We start from the raw sequence: 20,836 nt of genomic DNA on the forward strand, positions 1-20,836 counted from the left end.
TGAAAAGGGAGAAATCCAGGATAAATCTGGGTTGAGAACTGTGTGCATAGGTAACGTCCCAGAGTACTTTCAAGCTGTGGCAGCTGTTTACCTCATTTTGCTGCTAGTGGCCCATGATAACCACAAGCTGGTAATTCACTGAGCTTTGTCTCACCTTGCCTTTTTATCTGCACAGGGAGCACCTGCTAACTACCTGGCAGAAAATTCCCATTGAAGATATGTAGTTGAATTGCATGTAAGGACTCATATTGTATTTTTCAGTAGGGAAGCTATTAATTTGTTCATAAATGAATACAATAAAATGATTAATATGAGAAAAAAGGAATATTATTTTCATTACATAGTTTATATGTTCAATGACTGTAAAATCCAAGTGTCTTTGTGTCTCCATTTATGTCTATAGACAGGAAGAAAAAGAAGGGGAGGCAGTGTTTGCAGTTGGAGCATTGTCTGACAAGATTGTAAAATAGGCTAAAAGAAGGATATAATTGGAGCAGAAAGAGTCACATCCAGTGAAAGACACAACGACCTTCTTTGCTGTAAACACAAAAAGAATAACTTGGACAGCATAAGAAAGTCGAATGATGCAGACACACACTCTGTTAATCCAGACAGGACGTGAGGTCAGTGACTTCTTAGGATCTGGAACCCAGACTTGAATCCTGGCTCGGTTTCTTACGAATTTTAAGGGTATGATTTGGGGAGAATCACCAGCTTCTGTAAATCGCAGCTTCCCTGACCACTGTGCTGCACTCACAGTATTGTTAAAACGATTGACAAAGACTATGCATGAAAAAGAAGTCTGCTAATTGCATGTATAGTTAGTGGTATGAACCCACCTCTGAGAACTCAGTATCCATCTGGCCCCTGGACTCTATGTTTTCATTGAAATGTCACTTGAACTTGAAGAACAGTGATCCCAGAGGAATCTGGCCATCTAGGTTCTCCAGTTCACGTTTGATGATTCCTTGTAACTGCAGCATTTGTGGTTGCATTACCCTTCAAGTAGGATCCTGCTCAGAGCCGCTCTTTTGCAAAAGGATCACCTCTATATTTTGATTTTTCTCAAAATAAAGTCCTTTATTCACATTTGTGTGATTTAAATTAGAGTTAACCCCTTCTTCTCTCCTCTCCTGGCTTTTGGCTAGCATGAAGCACAGACCTTGAGATACTTCTGAAAGGCACATAACCATTCTTGCCTCCTTCACGAAACTCAGGGTAACTTTCAGCTCAGTTATCCATTCCATTTGAGGAAAGAGACTGTATACCTAATGAGTATCTCAGAACACACACACTGAAATAAATACCAGAGCCTCCTATAAGTCATCCTCACCTGTGCCTGCTTTCTCTCCTCTTCCTTTATCCCTAGGTAAGTGTGAAATCGGCTGGGCCTACTACTGCACCGGAGCAGGTGCTGCGGCCTCCATGCTGCTGTGCACGTGGCTGGCTTGCTTCTCCGGCAAGAAACAGAAGCACTACCCCTACTGAGAAGGAGCCACAAGGAACAAACAGAGGAGAAGATGGGCCAAAGGGATTTGAAGGGGCTGAAGTATCCAGCTACTTTCTAAAGGTGGAATAGTGGACCTAGTCCAACACAATGCTAATGAAATGAAACCCGATGGGATCAAGAACATTCTGTAGGAATGAAGGACTGTGGGACATTTGTGAAAGACTTGGAGGGTATGGAGAAATGGACCAAAGGCTAAAATATTGCCAGACATCGGGTGTTTCTAGTCTACAGAGTATTGTTAATGTATAACACACAGATAGACACACACACCACAAACCTATATATGCAAAAAAGGTTCTTTTTTGTTTTGATTTTCAAATAAAAAAGGCGAAGATTCACAGATTCAAAAGGGCTAGTTCAAACAGTGTTGTGTTGAGAAGCAGGGTACCCGCAGCCATCCCTGGCGATGATAACACCCCCGAAAGCACACGAGCACATGCAAGACACACCGCGTGCACACACACCCAGGCACAAATGTGGATGGAGACCATCGCACAAACTGTACAGGAGGTTCAGCAGTGCGTTACTCCTCTGTTTGCTTTTTGATATGCATTTAAAGTACAGTATTATCACTTTATAAAACATACATTAAACCTAATACATGGACCGATAAGCCACTCTATCAGTATTTTGTGTCACCTGCATAAACTCTTTTCACCCTCAACACATTTTCAGTGTTTACGCAGACCTTTAGAGTTAAGCCTTCATATTCCAATATTATTCAAAGATATGCAGTATTTCTCTGAGTAGCTTCTGCTATGATATTCTTACAAAGTAAAGGGGAGAATTTCTGTTCTCTGTAGGTGAGAATTCAGTTGATACATGAGTAAAGAGAGACATTTTCCATCCACTAGATCTTGTTTTCTTTTGTCCATTATTGTACTGTGCTGTATCACATTTATTTCAATACTCATTTTGTAAAAAAAAAAATTTAAAAGTGCTATTTTGTTTGTATTTGAAAAGCTCTGTGAATAAACTCTCTTTGATCAATAGCTAGACCACAGACTAATTGTTACCGGGTTTACTTCTTTAATTTCTTAGATGTAGCCTTTCAACATTCCTAGTCCTGTAGATTGTCCTTTTCTCTTTTAAGGCCTCTCTTTAACTCACTTATCACTCAACCTGGCATTGTTCTAGGCACACAGTGTATCAGAGGTGAGTGGGACCTGCTTTCTACCTTCAGCTTAGTTTCTTTGCAAGTGGAATTCTAATTTCCTATTCACTGCATTTCAGTTGTGAGTAAATCCTTAAGAGAGAACTAAGTTTGAGAATATGGGCGGGGCTGGCCCTGTGGTGCATCGAGTTAATGCCCTGGCCTGAGGCATCCCATATGAGCGCCAGTTGGAGACCTGGCTGTTCCACTTCCAATCCAGCTCTCTGCTATAGCCTAGGAAAGCAGTAGAAGATGGCCCAAGTCCTTGGGCCCCTGTACCCACATGGAAGACCTGGAAGAAGCTCCTGGCTCCTGGCTTCAGATTGGCGCAGCGCTGGCCGTAGTGGCCATTTGGGGAGTGAACCAATAGAAGGAAGACCACTCTATCTGTTTCTCCCTCTCATTGTCTGTAACTCTACCTCTCAAATAAATAAATAAATAAAATCTTTTAAAAAAGATAAAGAGATAAAATATGGGCAATATTCAGATGTGATTTAAGGCAATAAGAACCAAACCATGCTTCAAGAGGTGTCTGGGGGCCAGTTCTGTGTGGGTAAAGCTGCCGCCTGCAGTGCTGGCATCCCATATGAGTGCCAGTTCAAGTCCTAGCTGCTCCACTTCTAATCCAGCTCTCAGCTGTGGCCTGGGAAAGCAGTAGAAGATGGCCCAAGTGCTTGGGCCCCTGCACCCACATGGAAGACCTGGAAGAAGCTCCTGACTCCTAGGCTTCAAATCAGCACAGCTCCGGCTATTGCAGCCAATTGGAGAGTAAACCAGCAGATGGAAGACCTCTCTCTCTCTCTCTCTCTCTCTCTCTCTCTCTCTCTGTCTCTCTCTGCCTCTCTGCCTCTCTGCCTCTCCTTCTCTCTCTGTGTGTCTCTGACTTTCAAGTGAATAAATAAATCTTTAAAAAAGAAAAAGAGGTGTCTGGGCCAACTGTCTCCAGGATGATAACAGGGTTGTCACAAGCCACCAGCAACTTCCTCCTTTCCACCTTCTACAAGGTACTGGGTTTCTTCTGTAGCCCTGTACAAGAGGCAGTTTCATACCACTCTCAGTAAGGAATCTCAAATGTTTGAAAAACTAAATCTCACATCCCTGCCCCCACCAGAAAGCTTTAAATAAAAAGAAAAGTTTGAATCCAGCAGAACTAGCTCTTTCAGAAGCAAAAGTTGCATACTGAATAATGGATGTATGTCTGTTCTTTATTAAGAAGTCTGAGTTTTTAAGGAAAATTCTTATAAACTCAGTTTCTAAATTACATACTTTTCATATTTGGAAATTATACACTGACCATTTACACATATGACTATTTTTTACACTCCTTGTGCATATTTATCTAATTAACTTAAGTATCTGAATATCACAGTTGCCCCTGGCTGTTTTAATTATTCCAGGTGAGCATCTGTGCTACTCTGGAGGGCAGTACAGAAAGCTGACCAATGAGATTGGTATAGAGAAAGGCATTCACAATCAGATACTTAATTCACAATGTGCTGAATGTCATTTGATTGTGTCTCATTGTCCCCGGAGCAGGAGCTTCTCCACTCTGGTTTCCTGCACAGGAGAGAAGATTGCACTTTGCCTCTTCAATTAGCCTATCGTATTCATGTACTGCTGGTGTTTTTCAAAAGAAAATTTTTAACTTCATCTTCCTGTCAGAATTGTATGATGACCTTTTAGCTCCCATTATCAAGTTGGAGCTCTCTATGGAATCCTTAAAGGCATAATTGCTTGGACAATTTCAATGATGGGATTGTCATTGTCATGTGGTCCTTGTGATTTTAGATATTACTGAGCCTCACTAGCATAGAAAGCTGGTGAATCTCACGTGATAAACCCTTACTTTGCATGTTCTAGCTACTCATTTGACTTTGGATTGCTGTTCAAGATGTCCCTGCACTTCAAGAGCTGCATCTAGTTGTTTAAGAATTATATCTAGGGGCCAGTGTTGTGGCTTAGCAGGCAAAGCAGCCACTTGCAACGCTGGCAACCCATACGGTTTGTGTCCCGGCTGCTCCACTTCTGCTCCAGCCCCCTACTAATGTGCGTAGGAAAGCAGCAGAGGATGGCCCGTGTTTGGGCCCTTGTCACCCACGTGGGGGACCTGATTGAAGCTCCTGGCTTCAGCCTGGCCCAGCCCTGGCTGTTGCAAACATCTGGGGAGTGAACCAGCAAATAGATCTCTCTCTCTCTTTCTCTCTCTGTCTCCTTCCCATCTTCCTTCCCTCCCTCCCTCTCTCCTAACCCTGACTTTCACAATAAATGAATAAATCTTAAAAAAAAAACCAGCTTCCAGAGGCAGGCATTGTGATGCAGCCTGGAATGTCCTCATCCCCTATCAGGGTGCCTGGGACTGAGTCCCACCTCCATCTCCAACCCAGCTTTCCTGCTAAGGCACACACTGGAAGGCAGCTGGTGACAGTTCTAGTACTTGGTTCCCTGCCCCCATATGAGAGACACAGATGGAATTCCTACTTCTGGCTTTAGCCTGATGCAGTCCCAGCTGTTGGTAGGCATTGGAGAGTGAATCAGTAGATGGAAGATCTTTCTCTGTCTCTCTCTGTAACCCTGACTTTCAAATAAAAACAAATTAAAAAAACAAATTACATCACCCTGCTTTTCTTTTTATGTTGTTGTTGTTGTTGTTTTGACAGGCAGAGTTAGACAGTGAGAGAGAGAGAGACAGAGAGAAAGGTCTTCCTTATCCATTGGTTCACTCCACAGTGGCTGCTGCGGCCAGCACACACGGATCTGAAGCCAGGAGCCAGGTGCTTCTCCTGGTCTCCCATGCGGGTGCAGGGCCCAAGCACTTGGGCCATCCTCCACTGCACTCCCGGGCCACAGCAGAGAGCTGGCCTGGAAGAGGAGCAACCGGGACAGAACCGGCACCCCAACCGGGACTAGAACCTGGGGTGCCAGTGCCGCAGGCGGAGGATTAGCCTATTGAGCTGTGGCACCAGCCTCACCCTGCTTTTCAAGTGAACTCACTCAGGATTCATGAAATAGTAATGGAAACACTATCTGTGAAATGTACCTCAATTTATGATGCAGTGAATATCTTCACAAATCCATCATTGGTTGAAAACATCATAAGTCAAAAATAAGTATAATGTACCTGCTGAACATCCTAACTCACAGCACAGGGAAGAGAGCATGGGTGTGTCTCCTCTTGATTGCTTGGCCAATGGGTAGCTGCAGCTTGCTGGGACTATCTGGCATTACAAGAGGGTTTTTATACTTCATAATGCCATCCCAGGAAAAGATAAAAAAGATCAAAATTCAAGATTTGAAGTATGACTCCTACTGAATGCATATTGCTTCTGCACTATTGTAAAGCAAAAAAAAAAAAAAAAGAAAAGAAAAGAAAAGAAAGAAAAAGAAAACTCTGTGAAGCTAGTCTAAGTTGAAGATCATATGTCTTTTTTTTTTTTTTTAAGATTTATTCGTTAATTTGAAATGCCAGAGGGAGAGCCAGAGTTAGAGATTTTCCATCCTCTGGTTCATTTCCTCAAATGGCCAAAGCTAATAGCCAAGAACTGCATCTGGGTCTCCTATGTGGGTGCAGGGCCCAAGTACAAGTACTTGGGGCTACCTTCCGTTGCTTTTCTAAGTGCATTAACAGGGAGCTGGTTCAGAAGTTCAGCAGCTGAGACTTGAACCAGTGTGCATATGGAAAGCAGTTTCACAGGCAGCAGCATCACCCGCTGCACCACAGTGTTGACCCCAAAAGATAATATGTTTTGTTGGGATTTTTATTGAGGTACATGTAAGGGATAAGAAGCGCTCCATTTTTACAACCTTAAAAGTCTTCATTGTGTACCCAAGACTGTGAGGTAAGTGAGGGGTTTATTGTTTTCAGGAGGAGAAAATGACACGCAAAGAAATGAACTGATGACGTTTAATTGGTTCTTCCGGTTTTCAGCAGTTTATATATTTGGGTAATAAGTAGTTATTGCAGCACCTGCTACTTGCTAGGAATTCTACTCCATATGAAACACAGACCCAGTTCTCAAGTTGGTCCTAAGCCTGGAAGAAAAATTAAGAATATCAGAGACTACCACATCCTATCCTGTTCCTCCCAGGTAAAGAAGCTTGAACATGAGCAAATCACAAAGGCACAAAGAAATATGAATTACAATTTTCTGCTTTTCAAAAGATAGCAAGAAAATGAAGACATGAGCCAAAGACCAGAAAAAGTTTTATATCTAACAAAGAATGTGTATTCAGAATACATTAAAAAATTCCTTCAAATAATAAAATCTAATTTTTTAATGAGTAAATACTTGGATGATTGGATGAGGAATATCACAAAAGAAGAACTACAAATGACTACCAATCACGTGAAGAAATGTGCAATATCATTAGTCAAGAAAAATGAAACTTAGAGAAGTACAATGAAACATCACTTAACATAGTCTAGATGGGTTGAAAAAATATTGACAACATCAAGTATTGCTGAGTGTCTGGACATATAACTGGAAAAAACAATATGCAATTTCTACTTATGTTAACCATTATAGATAAAAAAAAAAAAAAAAAAACCTTTGTCCATAAGAAGACTGTGTAAGAATGTTCTTTTCAGCTTTATTCATTGAACTTTGAACAACTCAAATGTCCACCAAAGCATAAACAAATTATCATATTTAAATAGTGGAATCGTGCAGTAGCCCCTATCTCAGCTTGGTCCAAGCTCTTGTCTCTACACAAGAAAGAACTCAAGGAAGAGCTATAAGTAAAAGTGAGCAGGAAAGGAAGATTTGGTTAAAGGGAAAGTACACACTGAGTAATGAGTTCGTGCTAGCTCAGGAGAGAGCTGCAATCAACAATGTTCAGGGCCCTCCTTTATACTATCCAGAAGCATTGGGGTAATGTCTGGGGTGGGGCTTAATTGAATACTCAAAGAGGGCAGGGCTTGGGGTGGGGCTTGAGTACTGCCCATTTCTGTGCCCTTTTTGAAAATCTTAAGTGTCCATGAGGCAGGTATATGATGGAAGTAGGAGTGTCAGCCGTGGTAATTTTATTATCATAACCTAAACGTCATTGCAGGGATGTAGCCTGCGGCTGTACTGGAGATGTTCAGGTAGTGCTGATTCTCATTTTGCAACATTGCAGAATTTGTGGCTTTATTACTGAGGTTAGGGAGGTGGAGTTGACAGTGCATTGAAAGCTTGGGAAGTGTGCAGGAAGGGAGGTTGGATTGTGTAGACCAGGCTGTCACTCTGGCCTGCTGTATTGTCACACCATGGACTGTACAGGACTGTAGCAGGCCCAGACTGTCAAATTTCAGCTCCTTTTAGCTGGCCTCCTCCCTGCCTACATCAGAATAATACTCAGAAATAAGAAGAATGAACATCTCATATACACAACAACTTGGACTATTTCACAGATATTAGGTTGAGCAAAAGAAGCCAGACACACAGGCACATATTAATAGAAAGTAAAGCAATGGCTATCCTCTCATGATAATGACAAGATTGACTGGTAAAAACACAGAACTTACTGGGATGATAGAAATGGTCTATACGCTGATCCTGGTGCTGGTCACACAGGTGTGGACACTTGCCAAAATCCATCGATATGTGCACTTAATGTCTTCAGTCTACCTAAGGTGTAGACTTAAACGCCAGTGGAGCTGAGTCATCTTGCATGGTTTCATACATGGGGATAGGCATTGTTACAATGCAAGAATTCCACCAAGGAAGAGTTGTTGAGTATCTGCTGTGGTCTCAGTGGGTAAGACAAGAAGGTGAACAAATACTCTGATGTCATCCAGGTATGACACGATAAGGCCAAACTAGGCAAAATTAGGGGAGGTAGAGAGAGTGGGACAGCTTAGAATGGGACAAAGTCAAGAGATCTCTGGAATACAGTGGGGAGGATGACAGGGGGGGATGCTTCAAGTCTCTGGTGTGGGCATTTGGGTAGAAGGGAATGTCACAGACAGGATATGAAAAAAGAACAAGATATTCCACCGAGTATGCATATATCAAAACATTATGTTATACACCAAGAATATATGTGATCTTTCTCAGTTTAAAAGTAAAATTTTAAAAAAGGAAAAGACTGTCAGCCTAGGATTCTATAACCAAGAAAAATCTTTGAAAATAGCATTTTTTAATTTAAAAAACCTTTTTTACACACACCAAAAAGAAAAGAATATCAAGAATGTAGTTAAGGACTTAGGTGAATGTGCTGTGCCTGTGAGATACTTAGGTGCAGGTGCCTCATGGATAGTTGAAAATTAGGGCCCGGCCGGTGCTGTGGCGCAGCAGGTTAATGCCCTGGCCTGAAGTGCCGGCCTCCCATATGGGTGCCAGTTCGAGACCCAGCTGCTCCACTTCTGATCCAGCCCTCTGCTATGGCCTGGAAGAAACTCCTGCCTCCTGGCTTCGGATCAGAGCAGCTCTGGCCATTGTGGCCGATTGGGAAATGAACCAGCGGATGGAAGACCTCTCTCTCTCTCCCTCTCTCTCTCTCTATCTCCATCTCTATCTCTATCTCTATCTCTATCTCTATCTCTATCTCTATCTCTATCTCTATCTCTCTGCCTCTCCTCTCTCTCTGTAACTCTGACTTTCAAATAAATAAATCTTTAAAAAAAAAATTAGGGCCTGGGGCTCAGCAGAACCTCTGGATACATAGGTAATAGATGTGGGTGATATTGGTGCCTATGCAGGCATTGAGAAAAAATGAAGGCAAAAGAAAGTGTAGGAAACATCATCATTAAAGGATCTTTGTTGAGGAGCAATCTGAGACAGCAGAGGAAATTCACACGAAGACATTGTCACCAGACATGGATGGAAGGGACGAGAATTTCAAGAGGAAAATCACACTCAGCAGTGTTTACTGCGAATGTCCTGGGGAAGTTAAGTTGTGTTTATTTGGTTTGGTAACTAGGAAGTTAATAATGATCTCAGAAAAGAGTCGTTTCAATGGAGTAGAGGTGATAGTAATGAAATTGTTAGGCATAGAAGAGTGAATGAGGCACAAAGGAGCAGCAGTTACAGAATAATCTTTTAAGAAACTTAGCTGTGAAGGAGGAAGATGGAAGTCATGTGCATTTTTCTAAACAGCATAACTTACATCTTTATAAAAACGTTCTGCAATCCTTGGCAATTGGAGTAACTTAATCAGAATAGTAAATGTTCATGCACCCATGTTTGATTCTGGATTCCTTCCAGAGAGGCATCTGAGAGATAAGACCACTCACTAGATTGTCAGCAAGCCCTTAGGACCAGGAAGAAATTGCTTGTCAGCTCAAGAGCAGTTTTTGAGAGAAATGAATTGAACTAATTCCCCAGAGCAAGGCGAGAGATGTCCATGAACTGGTCACTGCACTAATGTGTAGCCATGGGAGTCCAGGAGAAAATCTCTGACTTCCTCCTCGAGGAGTTCATACCCTGTAGAAAGAGGAGCTACTCTCATGACCAGGTCGTCTTTAGTCCTGTATTTTTAGTGCCCATCCTAGTTCACCAAAGTGGTAGGTGAGGTATGTATTTATATCTGAAGATAAAGGTTTGGTGAGCATGCAAAATGAGATTGTTTTGAACATGAATAGGCAGCTTAGTGTTACAAGGTCATATTTGGCCACAGAAACTGAATTACTTCTACTAGCAACTGGGTCTGCTTAAGTCTTTTTTCTTAACAACTTTCAGAATTGCTACTTCCATGGGATATTCAGCTTAGGCAGTGCCTTCCATATATGATTTCCCGAGATATTTAGTTTTCTCACCTAGAATGCTTCGATACAGCTTCTGGTGTCAATTGTTTAGTCTTTTTTTTTTTTTTTTGAAGATTTATTTTATTTATTTGAAAGAGTTACAGAGAGAGGCAGAGACACAGAGAGAGGTCTTCCATGCGCTGGTTCTCTCCCCAGATGGCTGCAACGGCCGGAGCTGAGCCTATCTGAAACCAGGAGCCAGGAGCCTCCTCCGGATCTCCCACATGGGTGCAGGGGCCCAAGGACTTGGGCTATCTCCCACTGCTTTCCCAGGCCATAGCAGAGAGCTGGATCAGAAGTGGAGCAGCTGGGACTCCAACTAGTGCCCATATGGGATGCCAGCGCTTCAGGCCAGACCTTTAACCCCACTGCGCCACAGCGCCAGACCCAATTGTTTAGTCTTTTAAAATTTTTTCACTGATCACTTATTTTATTGTGATAGGATGTACCTTTAGTATGGTCTTTACATTTCTCTACTCATTTAGTACTTTAAAGTGAGTACGCTTTGTTGCAATCCTTTAATCATAGATCATAATGCCAATAATTATTTTAGAAAAATCAGTGTTTTACTTGTAGTATATTCAGACATAAACTTAATTAGAAGGGACTTTTCTTTACAAGAGGCTGGTTCTCTGTACTTATCTGGGATAAATTATGATTTGCTTCAGGCGAGTTATTAAATGATGAATTTTCAAGCCCCCTTCCACAAATACCAGATCTTAAAGGAAAACTTGGGATTAAAGATAAAGCCAACATAAGGAGGTGGCTAGGTTAGTACTAGTTGTCAGCAATGAACTCAGATTCTGTTGTTTGGCTCACACTTCATGCATTCATAGGTGATTAATTCTGACTCTTCAGAGTCCGAATGAACAAGTTTGTATCTTGATTCCATTGTGTACTGGTTGGGTCAACTTGGGCAAGTTTCTTAACCTTAGTTCCTTCCTTTGTAAAACTGAACAATAATCTTACTTTTTAAATTAAGTTTGATGAGGACAAAGCAAGAGAATCCATGGAGAGAGCCTTGTAGTTCATAGGACACAGTAAGCTTGCAATACATGTTAATTTTTGTTATTATTGTTATTTTTGGCTTTCCTTCACTCTGGCCCCAGAATTTTGACTACTGGTAAAGGATGGTGCACACATGCTATCTAAATACAATGCCAAGATGATGGAAGAACTTGAGATTTTATATAGCATCTAACATGATTTATTACAAATACTATTTCAAAATATTAGATGATCACTAGAAACAAAACAATTTTTTTTTATTTGACAGGCAGAGTTAGACAGTGAGAGACAGAGACAGAGAGAAAGGTCTTCCTTCCATTGGTTCACCCCCCAAATGGCCACCACGGCCGTTGCACTGTGCTGATCCAAAGCCAGGAGCCAGTTGTTTCCTCCTTGTCTCCCATGCGGGTGCAGGGGCCTAAGCACTTGGGCCATCCTCCATTGCCTTCCTGGGCCACAGCAGAGAGCTGGACTGGAAGAGGGGCAACCGGGACTAGAACCCGGCGCCCATATGGGATGCTGGCGCTGCACGGCGCAGGCCCCATAACAATTTTTGACAATTTCTGACCCCTGTCTTAATTTCTTCTCAAGAACTGCTGGTCACACACCCATGGAAGCTAAGGAAATGTTTCATGCTAGTTTAGTTTCTCTCCTCTGTGATCCACCTTGCTTGGTACCATGATATCCAGTAGGCTTTAAAATGTCTTCATCCAAAACACAGATCTCTGGTCCTTCCTTTATATTAGTTAATATGTCTTTGATGTTTTATATTTCTTCCAATTGCCCTAAAGCACATGGCTGGGATTTTGCTGGGCAACTCTCTGAGATTCTAAGCTGAGTTTCTGAACCTTTATTTGTGCTATCTTTGGCATCCGCCTCTTTCATATCTTCACCTTTTGGCAAGAAGAATCAATGTAGCTAACACATTTGCAAAACGACTATGGACATGGTTTTCATTGAAGCATTTTAGTAACAGCAGAAGTCTGTAAACAGCCTAAATGATCATCAATGGGGAATTCCTTAAATAAATTGTGGTATCAGTTAATGGGCAAATAACTTAAACTGACATTTTTCAAAAGAGGAATTCCAAATGGTCAACAGACACATGAAAAAATGCTCAGGATCACTAGCCGTCAGGGAGATGCAAATCAAAACCACAATGAGGTTTCACCTCACCCCTGTTAGAATGGCTTTCATACAGAAATCAACAAACAACAAATGCTGCCAAGGATGTGGGGAAAAAGGTACCCTAATCCTCTGTTGGTGTGAATGTAAACTGTTAAAGCCACTATGGAAGATAATTTGGAGATTCTTCAGAAATCTTAATTTAGACCTACCATTCAACCCAGCCATCCCACTCCTGGGAATTTACCCAAAAGAAATTAAATTGGCAAACAAAAAAGCTGTCTGCACCTTAATGTTTATTGCAGCTCAATTCACAATAGCTAAGAGCTGGAATCAACTCAAATGTCCATCAAATGAAGACTGGATGAAGAAATTATGGGATATGTAGGCCATGGAATACTACTCAGCAGTACATATATATATATATATATATATATATATATATATAAAAGAAATCCAGTCATTTACAACAAAATGGATGAAACTTGAAAACATCACACTTAGTAAAATAAGTCAGTTCCAAAGGGACACACCAGACCTGTAATAATTGAGCACCTAAATGGCAATCTGTAGAAGTAAAATTGAAGTTTTGAGAAGCAATGACTCTGAACAGCCTTTGTCTTGACTGTTGAGGAACAGTTTTTTTCTTCTTTTTTTGTTTTTTTTTCATACTATCTGTTGAACTCTTTTACTCAACATAGAGATAATCATATGTATAAAGTTAATCGAAAATAGATCTTAATAAAAAATAAGAGTGGGAATGGGGGGGTAGGAGTGTGGGTAGAAGGGTGGACACCGTGGGAAGAATCACCATGTTCCTAAAGTTGCAATTGCAAACTGTACGAAGTTTGTAACTGTAAAACTGTGTAATTCTTCATACATTCCTATGGATTTACTTCCTAGAATATATTTTAAAAACTTATTTTGGGATCCCAAACCATTTTGAGCTGGATGGTAAAAAGAGCATTTTAAGTGTTAAAGTGAGCATATGGTTAGATTAAGTAATAAAATGATCATATAGATAGGATTAAGGGTTAAAGTGACCTTGTAGATAGGATTAAGTGTTTGGCAATAATAATAGATAGAATTAAAAGAGTGAATGATCCAACATGGGAAGCATACCATACAGCAGACTCATAGAATGACAATTGCTTTAAATAGCACTCTGACCTCAGAATCAGCCCTTGAGGCATTCTGGTCTGGCTAAAAAGCTCAAGGGAGCATTTCAGGCATGGAGAGCCAAGTCACTGTGGCAAAAAATGTTCTACATAGAGGACCTCTGTGGGTGAGACCCCAGTGGAAAGAAGTGGCCACCAAAGAAGAATGTACTTTTCTCTGAAGGGAGGAGAGAACTTCCACTTTGCTTATGGCCTTGTGGAGTTAATGGATCCAAAAGGCTTCCATAGCCTAGGCAGCTGATGTCAATAGCCTTGAGTGATCACTGACATCATACATAAGAGTGTTACTTGTTAAATAAACAACAAGAGTCACTGTGCATTAACTTCCCATGCAGGACCTCTGTCCTCAAAGAGTGGGATTATGAGAGTTAATAGTAAAACTTGTTCACAAAGATTTTCTTCATTTTAATGCATTAAGTGGAGGATATTTTTTATGTCTCATAAGCTATAGTTATGTCTATGTGCTCACAAAAGATGTACCATTCTTTTTTTTTTTTTTTTTTTTTTTTTTTTTGACAGGCAGAGTGGACAGTGAGAGAGAGACAGAGAGAAAGGTCTTCCTTTTGCCGTTGGTTCACCCTCCAATGGCTGCTGTGGCCAGCGCACCACGCTGATCCGATGGCAGGAGCCAGGTGCAGGGGTGCAGGGCCCAAGCACTTGGGCCATCCTCCACTGCACTCCCTGGCCACAGCAGAGAGCTGGCCTGGAAGAGGGGCAACCGGGACAGAATCTGGTGCCCCGACCGGGACTAGAACCCAGTGTGCCGGCGCCGCAAGGCGGAGGATTAGCCTAGTGAGCCGCGGCGCCGGCAAGATGTACCATTCTTGGGTACTTCTTCAAAGTTAATTAAGTTTCTCAAAAAATATAAATTAAACCTCAGAAAGGTTTACTTTTATCAGGTTAAAAAGTATGGTTTTTTTAATTTAACAGGCAGAGTTAGACAGTGAGAGACAGAGACAGAGAGAAAGGTCTTCCTTCTGTTGGTTTACTCCCCAAATGGCACTACAGCTGGTACACTGTGCTGGTCCGAAGCCAGGAGCCAGTTGCTTCCTCCTGGTCTCCCATGCGGGTGCAGGGGCCTAAGCACTTGGGCCATCCTCCACTGCCCTCCCCGGCCACAGCAGAGAGCTGGACTGGAAGAGGAGCAACTGGGACTAGAACCCGGCGCCTGTATGGGATGCTGGCACCACAGGCAGAGGATTAATCAAGTGAGCCACAGTGACAGCCCCCGTTTTTTTGTTGTTGTTGTTGTTGTTCTTATTGTAAAAACAAGCCTGTTGGTGTTCTATTGCATAGTATGGTAACAACAGTTAAAAAATAACATTCTGTATTTTTCTAAATAACTAGAAGAAAGACTCTTGAATGTTCACACTACAAAGAAATCTTGAATATATGATGCGATAGAAGCTAATTATCCTAATTTGATCATTAAAATGTATGCATGTATCCAAATACTACATTGAACTCCATAAGTATGTAAAATTATTGTTTATCAATAAGTACAAATAACCTAGTAAAAATTGTGGTATACCTACATGTGGAAAACTACAGAGCTATTTAAAAGGCACCTTTTCTGTACTGTTTTGCAAAGAACTCTTGTGTCCACTAGGAGAGAAAAACAAGATACAAAAGAGTTTATATAGTATGCCAGTATTTCTGAGACCATTTTAAGAGAATATTCATGCATTTGCTTTATACAAATAAGATATTTCTGGAAATATGAATAGGAAACAGATGATGGTGTTTGTTTTGGATAAGAGATAGGATGATAAGGGAATATTTTCAGTGTCCTGTGCATTGCTCAGCTTGTGATTTTTATTATCTCCTCAAGATATTTTTAAACAGTACAAGGAAATGCCCATACATGAGATTGATAGATATGCCTATCCCTCAAAATGTATAAAAATAAACTATTTCATTTCATATCCTTTTCAAGTTCAAAGCCAGCTCCCAAGATTTTGCAAGTTCATGGGGGAGGGGTGTTTTGGGGGGCTGCCTCAGCCTTAGTTCTCAGGGACCTACATCTTGCCCTTGTTTCTATCTCTCACCCTGACTTGGAATTCAGCTTCTTCAGTTTAAAACAGAAGAAAACAAATAAATGAAAACTCTCAGTTACAATATGTCATAAACAGCCATAAATGGGCCGTGGACAACCATTCTTTAGCTGCCCTTCCACTGGGAAGCGCCAATAACCCTACCAGATTGGTGTCTGTCCATTGGGCTGCCTCTTTTTCTTAAGTACAGAATAAATTATTTTAATTTCCTGCAAAGCAGTTCTGTGCTCCTTTGTTCATTGCATAAGTATGCTACAGAAGCACTCTTTGTGCTACCTCGGTTGGATCTGTAGGGTTTTTTTTTTTTTCTTTACTATAAAGCCAGCTTACCTGAAAGGAATTTTGCTATCATGTCTTTGAATTATGTGAAATGCCACATATTTGCTAGAGTAACAGCACGTAAGTCATGATTGATTTATATACTCCAAGTCTCAGCCTTCAAATGTTGAAGGGCACTTTTCCTTTCTATTTCTTTATCTTCCTAGGCAATCTTATAAACTCCTGTGGCTTCAGTTCCATCCATCTCCTTAACCCCCAGCAGTGTATCCTCAGCCTCAGACTTCTTTCATCCAAATATGTATGCAGCATTTCCGAAATGTACCAAGCTCACAAATACATTGAGCCCAATCTGTCCCAAACTGAATTTCTAATTTCCTTCCTAAACCAGCTCTATCTCCCATGTTCCTTGTCTCAGCATACTTATTGTACCACCAGGAATCAAGTTTCTCATGACAGAAAACACCATCCTTGATACCGCCTCTCCCTGACCCATTTTCTTCCATGTCCTACCATACTGTCTTCACCCACTTGTTAACTGACCTGAGCCAATTTGGCAATCCCACTTTAAGTTTCTGTTGGAAATATTGCTGGGTTAGGACGTTTGGAAACTGGTTGGAGCTGTAAGTTTCTTCCTCCATGAGTTCGCCACCAGATGGGATGATACAATTAGAGCATGGCTCTGATTAGATTCTGCCACATACACAAACGTTTGTTTGTAAGTAAGCACAAAAACTGCCACACAATCTGTTCCACTTAATTGTACTTTAGGCACTTAGGAAGGGACCCAGCAAGAAAGGTTCACTTGAACAGATGTGAGGAGGGTTTAGCAGCAAGACTCAATGCCCCTCTCCCCCTTTTTTGGATCTGAATCCTCTATGAAGTAACGGAACACAGAACCCAGTGGTCCTATTCTCAGGGGACTACCCCAAAAGGAGAGGCTGTGTGCTGGCCAGGTTTTCAGAATGCTGTTCATGCAAAGTTAGAAGTAGTTGTGTAATTGACCAGAGTCACTTCATTAATTGTGGATGCTACTCATTCCACTAATGAAATATTCTACCTAGTATTGCTTATGCCAATTAGCAAACTCCCTGGTGAGCAGGGGATATTTGAAGTAATTTATTGGAGCTGCTTTGTCTGATGAGGTGTATCAAATATTAGGTAACAACCTATAGGGTAGAGATTGAACAAGAATATATATATATATATTTATATATAGTTACACATATAATATTGAAAATAATTATATACACAATGTATTATGTAATATACACACCCCAGATAATACCAGTGTACTTTAAAAGTTCATAGGAAAAAAATGAGTTAAAAGATAAATGTACTTGGGAGGAAAAATGTTTGAAATTCATGCATGATTTTCTCATTGTATGTATTTCCATGAATTTTTTGAAGATCTTTTGTATGCACACATGTCTATTTTATATTTTTTAAAGATAGGTTTTATTTATTTTTAAGTGCGAGTTACAGAGAGAGGGGGAGAGACACAGAGCAAGAAATCTTCCTTCCAATGGTTCACTTCCTTGATGGTTGCAATGGGTAGGACTGGGCCAGGCCCAAGCCAGGAACCAAGAGCTTCTTCCCACAGAGGGGGAAGGGACCCAAACACGTGGACCATTTTTCATTGACTTTCCCAGGCCATTAACAGGGAGCTGGATCAGAAGTGCAGCAGCTGAGACATGGACTGGTACCCATAGGGATTGCCGACATTGTAAGTGGCAGCTTTACCTGCTATACCACAACTCCAGCACCTATATATCACATTTTAAAAATACATCAGACACAGTATTTATGCCTCTTCTTATCTGCATACTGCTAATTCGTCATCATTTATTTTTCCTTGCTTTCTAAACCCATTTTCCACATTGATTAAACAATTTTTAAGGAGTTGTTTGTTTGAAATGCAGAGTGACAGTGAGAGAGAGAGAGAAAGAACGAGTGAGCTTCCACCTACTGGCCAAAGTTGGGCCAGTTCAAAGCCAGGAGCCAGGAACTCAATCCTGGTCTCCTGCATGAGTGGCAGGGACTCAAATACTTAGGACATCATCTGCCACCTTCCCAGGTGCATTAGTAGGCAGCTGAATTGGAAGCAGAGCAGCCAGGACTCAAACTGGCACTCTGATATGTGATGGGACATCACGAGTGGAGTGTAACCCGCTACACAAGAACACTAGCCCCCAAATAATTTCCCAAACTATGCATCTCATCATCCCTCCACATCTATGATTTCTCACTTCTCTTGATTGGTCTGCGTGTTTCTTACCACCCTATCTTTGGCACTCTTCTCATTCTCTATTTTGGTGAACTACATTATGCCGGTAGCATTTTCACTCCTGCACTCCCCACCAAGCTCATCATTTCCCACCTCTCTTGACCTAACCAAACCCTAACTGAGGTCACAGCTTAAGGGTCATTCTTCAAGGAAACATTGCTGAACCCTCCCACATCAGATACCCTGAGCCTTCTAGTGGACTCTCCTATGGCCAAAGTTGCAATTAATTAATCGTCAGATGTCTGTTTTCTCACTTGAGTATCGTTACAGGGACGAAATTCACATCTCTGCTAGGAATGCCTTTGTCTCGGTATTTCATAGATATTTGCTGCATGACTGAGTGAATTTAACATTTATGTTGTATCTGAGGAACTTAAACCACAAGCATACATTCTGCTTCCTGTTGCAATGTGGGTTGTTTGTAGTCATGTCTATGGATATCAATTGGTGTAGACTTTTTAATGATATTCTCTGGAAAATGACATGACACAGTGATTATGCAAACTAGATACACGGAGGCGATATAAACCTGATGCCCTTTGAAATTTAAATACCAGATCCTCTTTATGTAACAGTTCCTAACAGTCTGAGAAGAAAAAAACAACATTCAAGATAAGAATGGATGTGAATAATTGTATACCATATCTGGAAGGAATTTTCTCATCACTTTTTCTCAGGGTCCTCTGAGGAAAGCATAGCAGGGGTCAAAGCTGGAAGCAGAAAGACCGATACAATGGGAGTCAAAGGACGTTTCCCAACTAAGTAGGTCGGGAGCTGTGCTGTGAATAAACTCTATATGGGGGAAGAGCAAAATCCATTTATCTGTTTTGCTCCAGTAAACATAGATGAGGAATCTATTTGCTTATATTGCAAAGATTGAGTTTATTTTATGTATTATTCCACAGTGTCTTCGAGGCAAGGCAAGAGGCACTGAAAGATTGCCAGTAAGCTTTCAGGCATTAAAATGATCACACAATTTTCCCTGTATTGCTTATTAAGAACACAGATGCGGGAGCCGGCGCCGTGGCTCAACAGGCTAATCCTCCGCCTTGGGGCACCGGCACACCGGGTTCTAGTCCTGGTTGGGGCGCTAGATTCTGTCCCGGTTGCCCCTCTTCCAGGCCAGCTCTCTGCTGTGGCCTGGGAGTGCAGTGGAGGATGGCCCAAGTGCTTGGGCCCCTGTTCCTACATAGGAGACCTGGATGAACTATCTGGCTTCCACCTGGCTCAATCTTGGCAGCTGCAGTCATTTGGGGAGTGAAACAGTGGGTAGAAGATCTTTCTCTCTCTCTCTCTCTCTGCAACTCTGCCTTTAAAATAAAGAAATTATATATATATATATTTAAAAATACAAATGCTTTAGCCTAATATCAGAGATTATTATTCAAGAGGTGCATTGTAGGGCCCAGTAATTTTCACTTGAAAAATACAAGGTGCTTCATAAAGTTTATGGAAAGCATATATTATGAAAAAAACACTATCCATGGTTTTAAAAAGTATTTGCGCATAAAAATAAGCTATTTAATTCCATTGTCCACGAGCTGTTTGAAGGACTCTTGTATGTTAAGGCGGTAAAAGACTGAGAAAGCCGTAAGGCAGCATGGCAAACCCACATATTAACCCTGTTCACCCTTGCAGACCTGGCTCACTGCTTTTTTGTGATGCAGAGTTCCATCCTATTACATCACTCATCACTGGAGAGATTAGTGACCTCGAAGGAAATTTGTCAATGAAGAGAGGGGACACTTCAAGTTTCAGATGGAAGCGTTATTACAAATCAGGGAATAGAAAACAGGTAGCTTTTTGTTCTTCTCCAAAGAATGGGCTGCAATCGTCTTTTCAGCCATATTTATGAACAGGTAAGACTTCTTCATTTCTCTTTTTTAGAAAAATCTAAATGTCCACAACAGATAAGTGATGGCATGCTTTTAAAGGCATGATTTTCTTTTTGTTGTTGTTGTTTTGTTTTTTAGAAGATTTTATTTGTTTATTTGAGAGGTAGAGCTACAGACTGTGAGAGGGAGAGACAGAGAGAAAGGTCTTCCTTCCGTTGGTTCACTCCCCAAATGGCGTGAATGGCCGGAGCTGCACTGATCCGAAGCCAGGAGCAAGGAGACTTTACCAGGACTTCCACGCGGGTGCAGGGGCCCAAAGACTTGGGCCATCTTCCACTGCTTTCCCAGGCCATAGCAGAGAGCTGGATTGGAAGTGGAGCAGCCAGGACTAGAACCGGCACCCATATGGGATGCCTGCGTTTCAGGCCAGGGCTGTAACCTGCTGTGCCACAGTGCCAGCCCCTAAAGGCATAATTTTCTAACACATTTGAAATAGAGATGTACCGATGATATTCTGAATCAGAACTTCTCAGGAACACACTTTCTTTCTTTCTCCTTCTTTCTCTCTCTCTCTCTTTTTTTTTTTTTTTTTTTTTTTTTTTTTGACAGGCAGAGTTAGCCAGTGAGAGAGAGAGACAGAGAGAAAGATCTTCCTTCCGTTGGTTCACCCCTCAAATGGCCGCTAAG

The 20,836-nt window shown here is 41.4% G+C and overlaps 1 protein-coding gene across 3 annotated transcripts in view; it reads left to right on the plus strand.

Moving 5' to 3' along the window:
* The window catches only part of LHFPL6 (LHFPL tetraspan subfamily member 6), a 328,052-nt gene that overhangs the window by 276,655 nt on the left and 30,561 nt on the right, over positions 1-20,836 (plus strand). For 2 of the 3 annotated variants that reach the window (XM_062194333.1, XM_062194334.1), the window contains exon 4: positions 1,370-2,502. The exons of the other annotated variant lie outside the window; for it this stretch is intronic. In XM_062194333.1, coding sequence (XP_062050317.1) covers positions 1,370-1,488 — 119 coding nt within the window. In that variant the 3' untranslated portion in view covers positions 1,489-2,502. Of the gene's footprint in view, positions 1-1,369; positions 2,503-20,836 lie in introns of those variants that run through there. 3 annotated transcript variants of the gene reach the window in all.

This window comes from Lepus europaeus, chromosome 6, assembly GCF_033115175.1.
Source record: "Lepus europaeus isolate LE1 chromosome 6, mLepTim1.pri, whole genome shotgun sequence".
NCBI classification, from domain to species: Eukaryota; Metazoa; Chordata; class Mammalia; order Lagomorpha; family Leporidae; genus Lepus; species Lepus europaeus.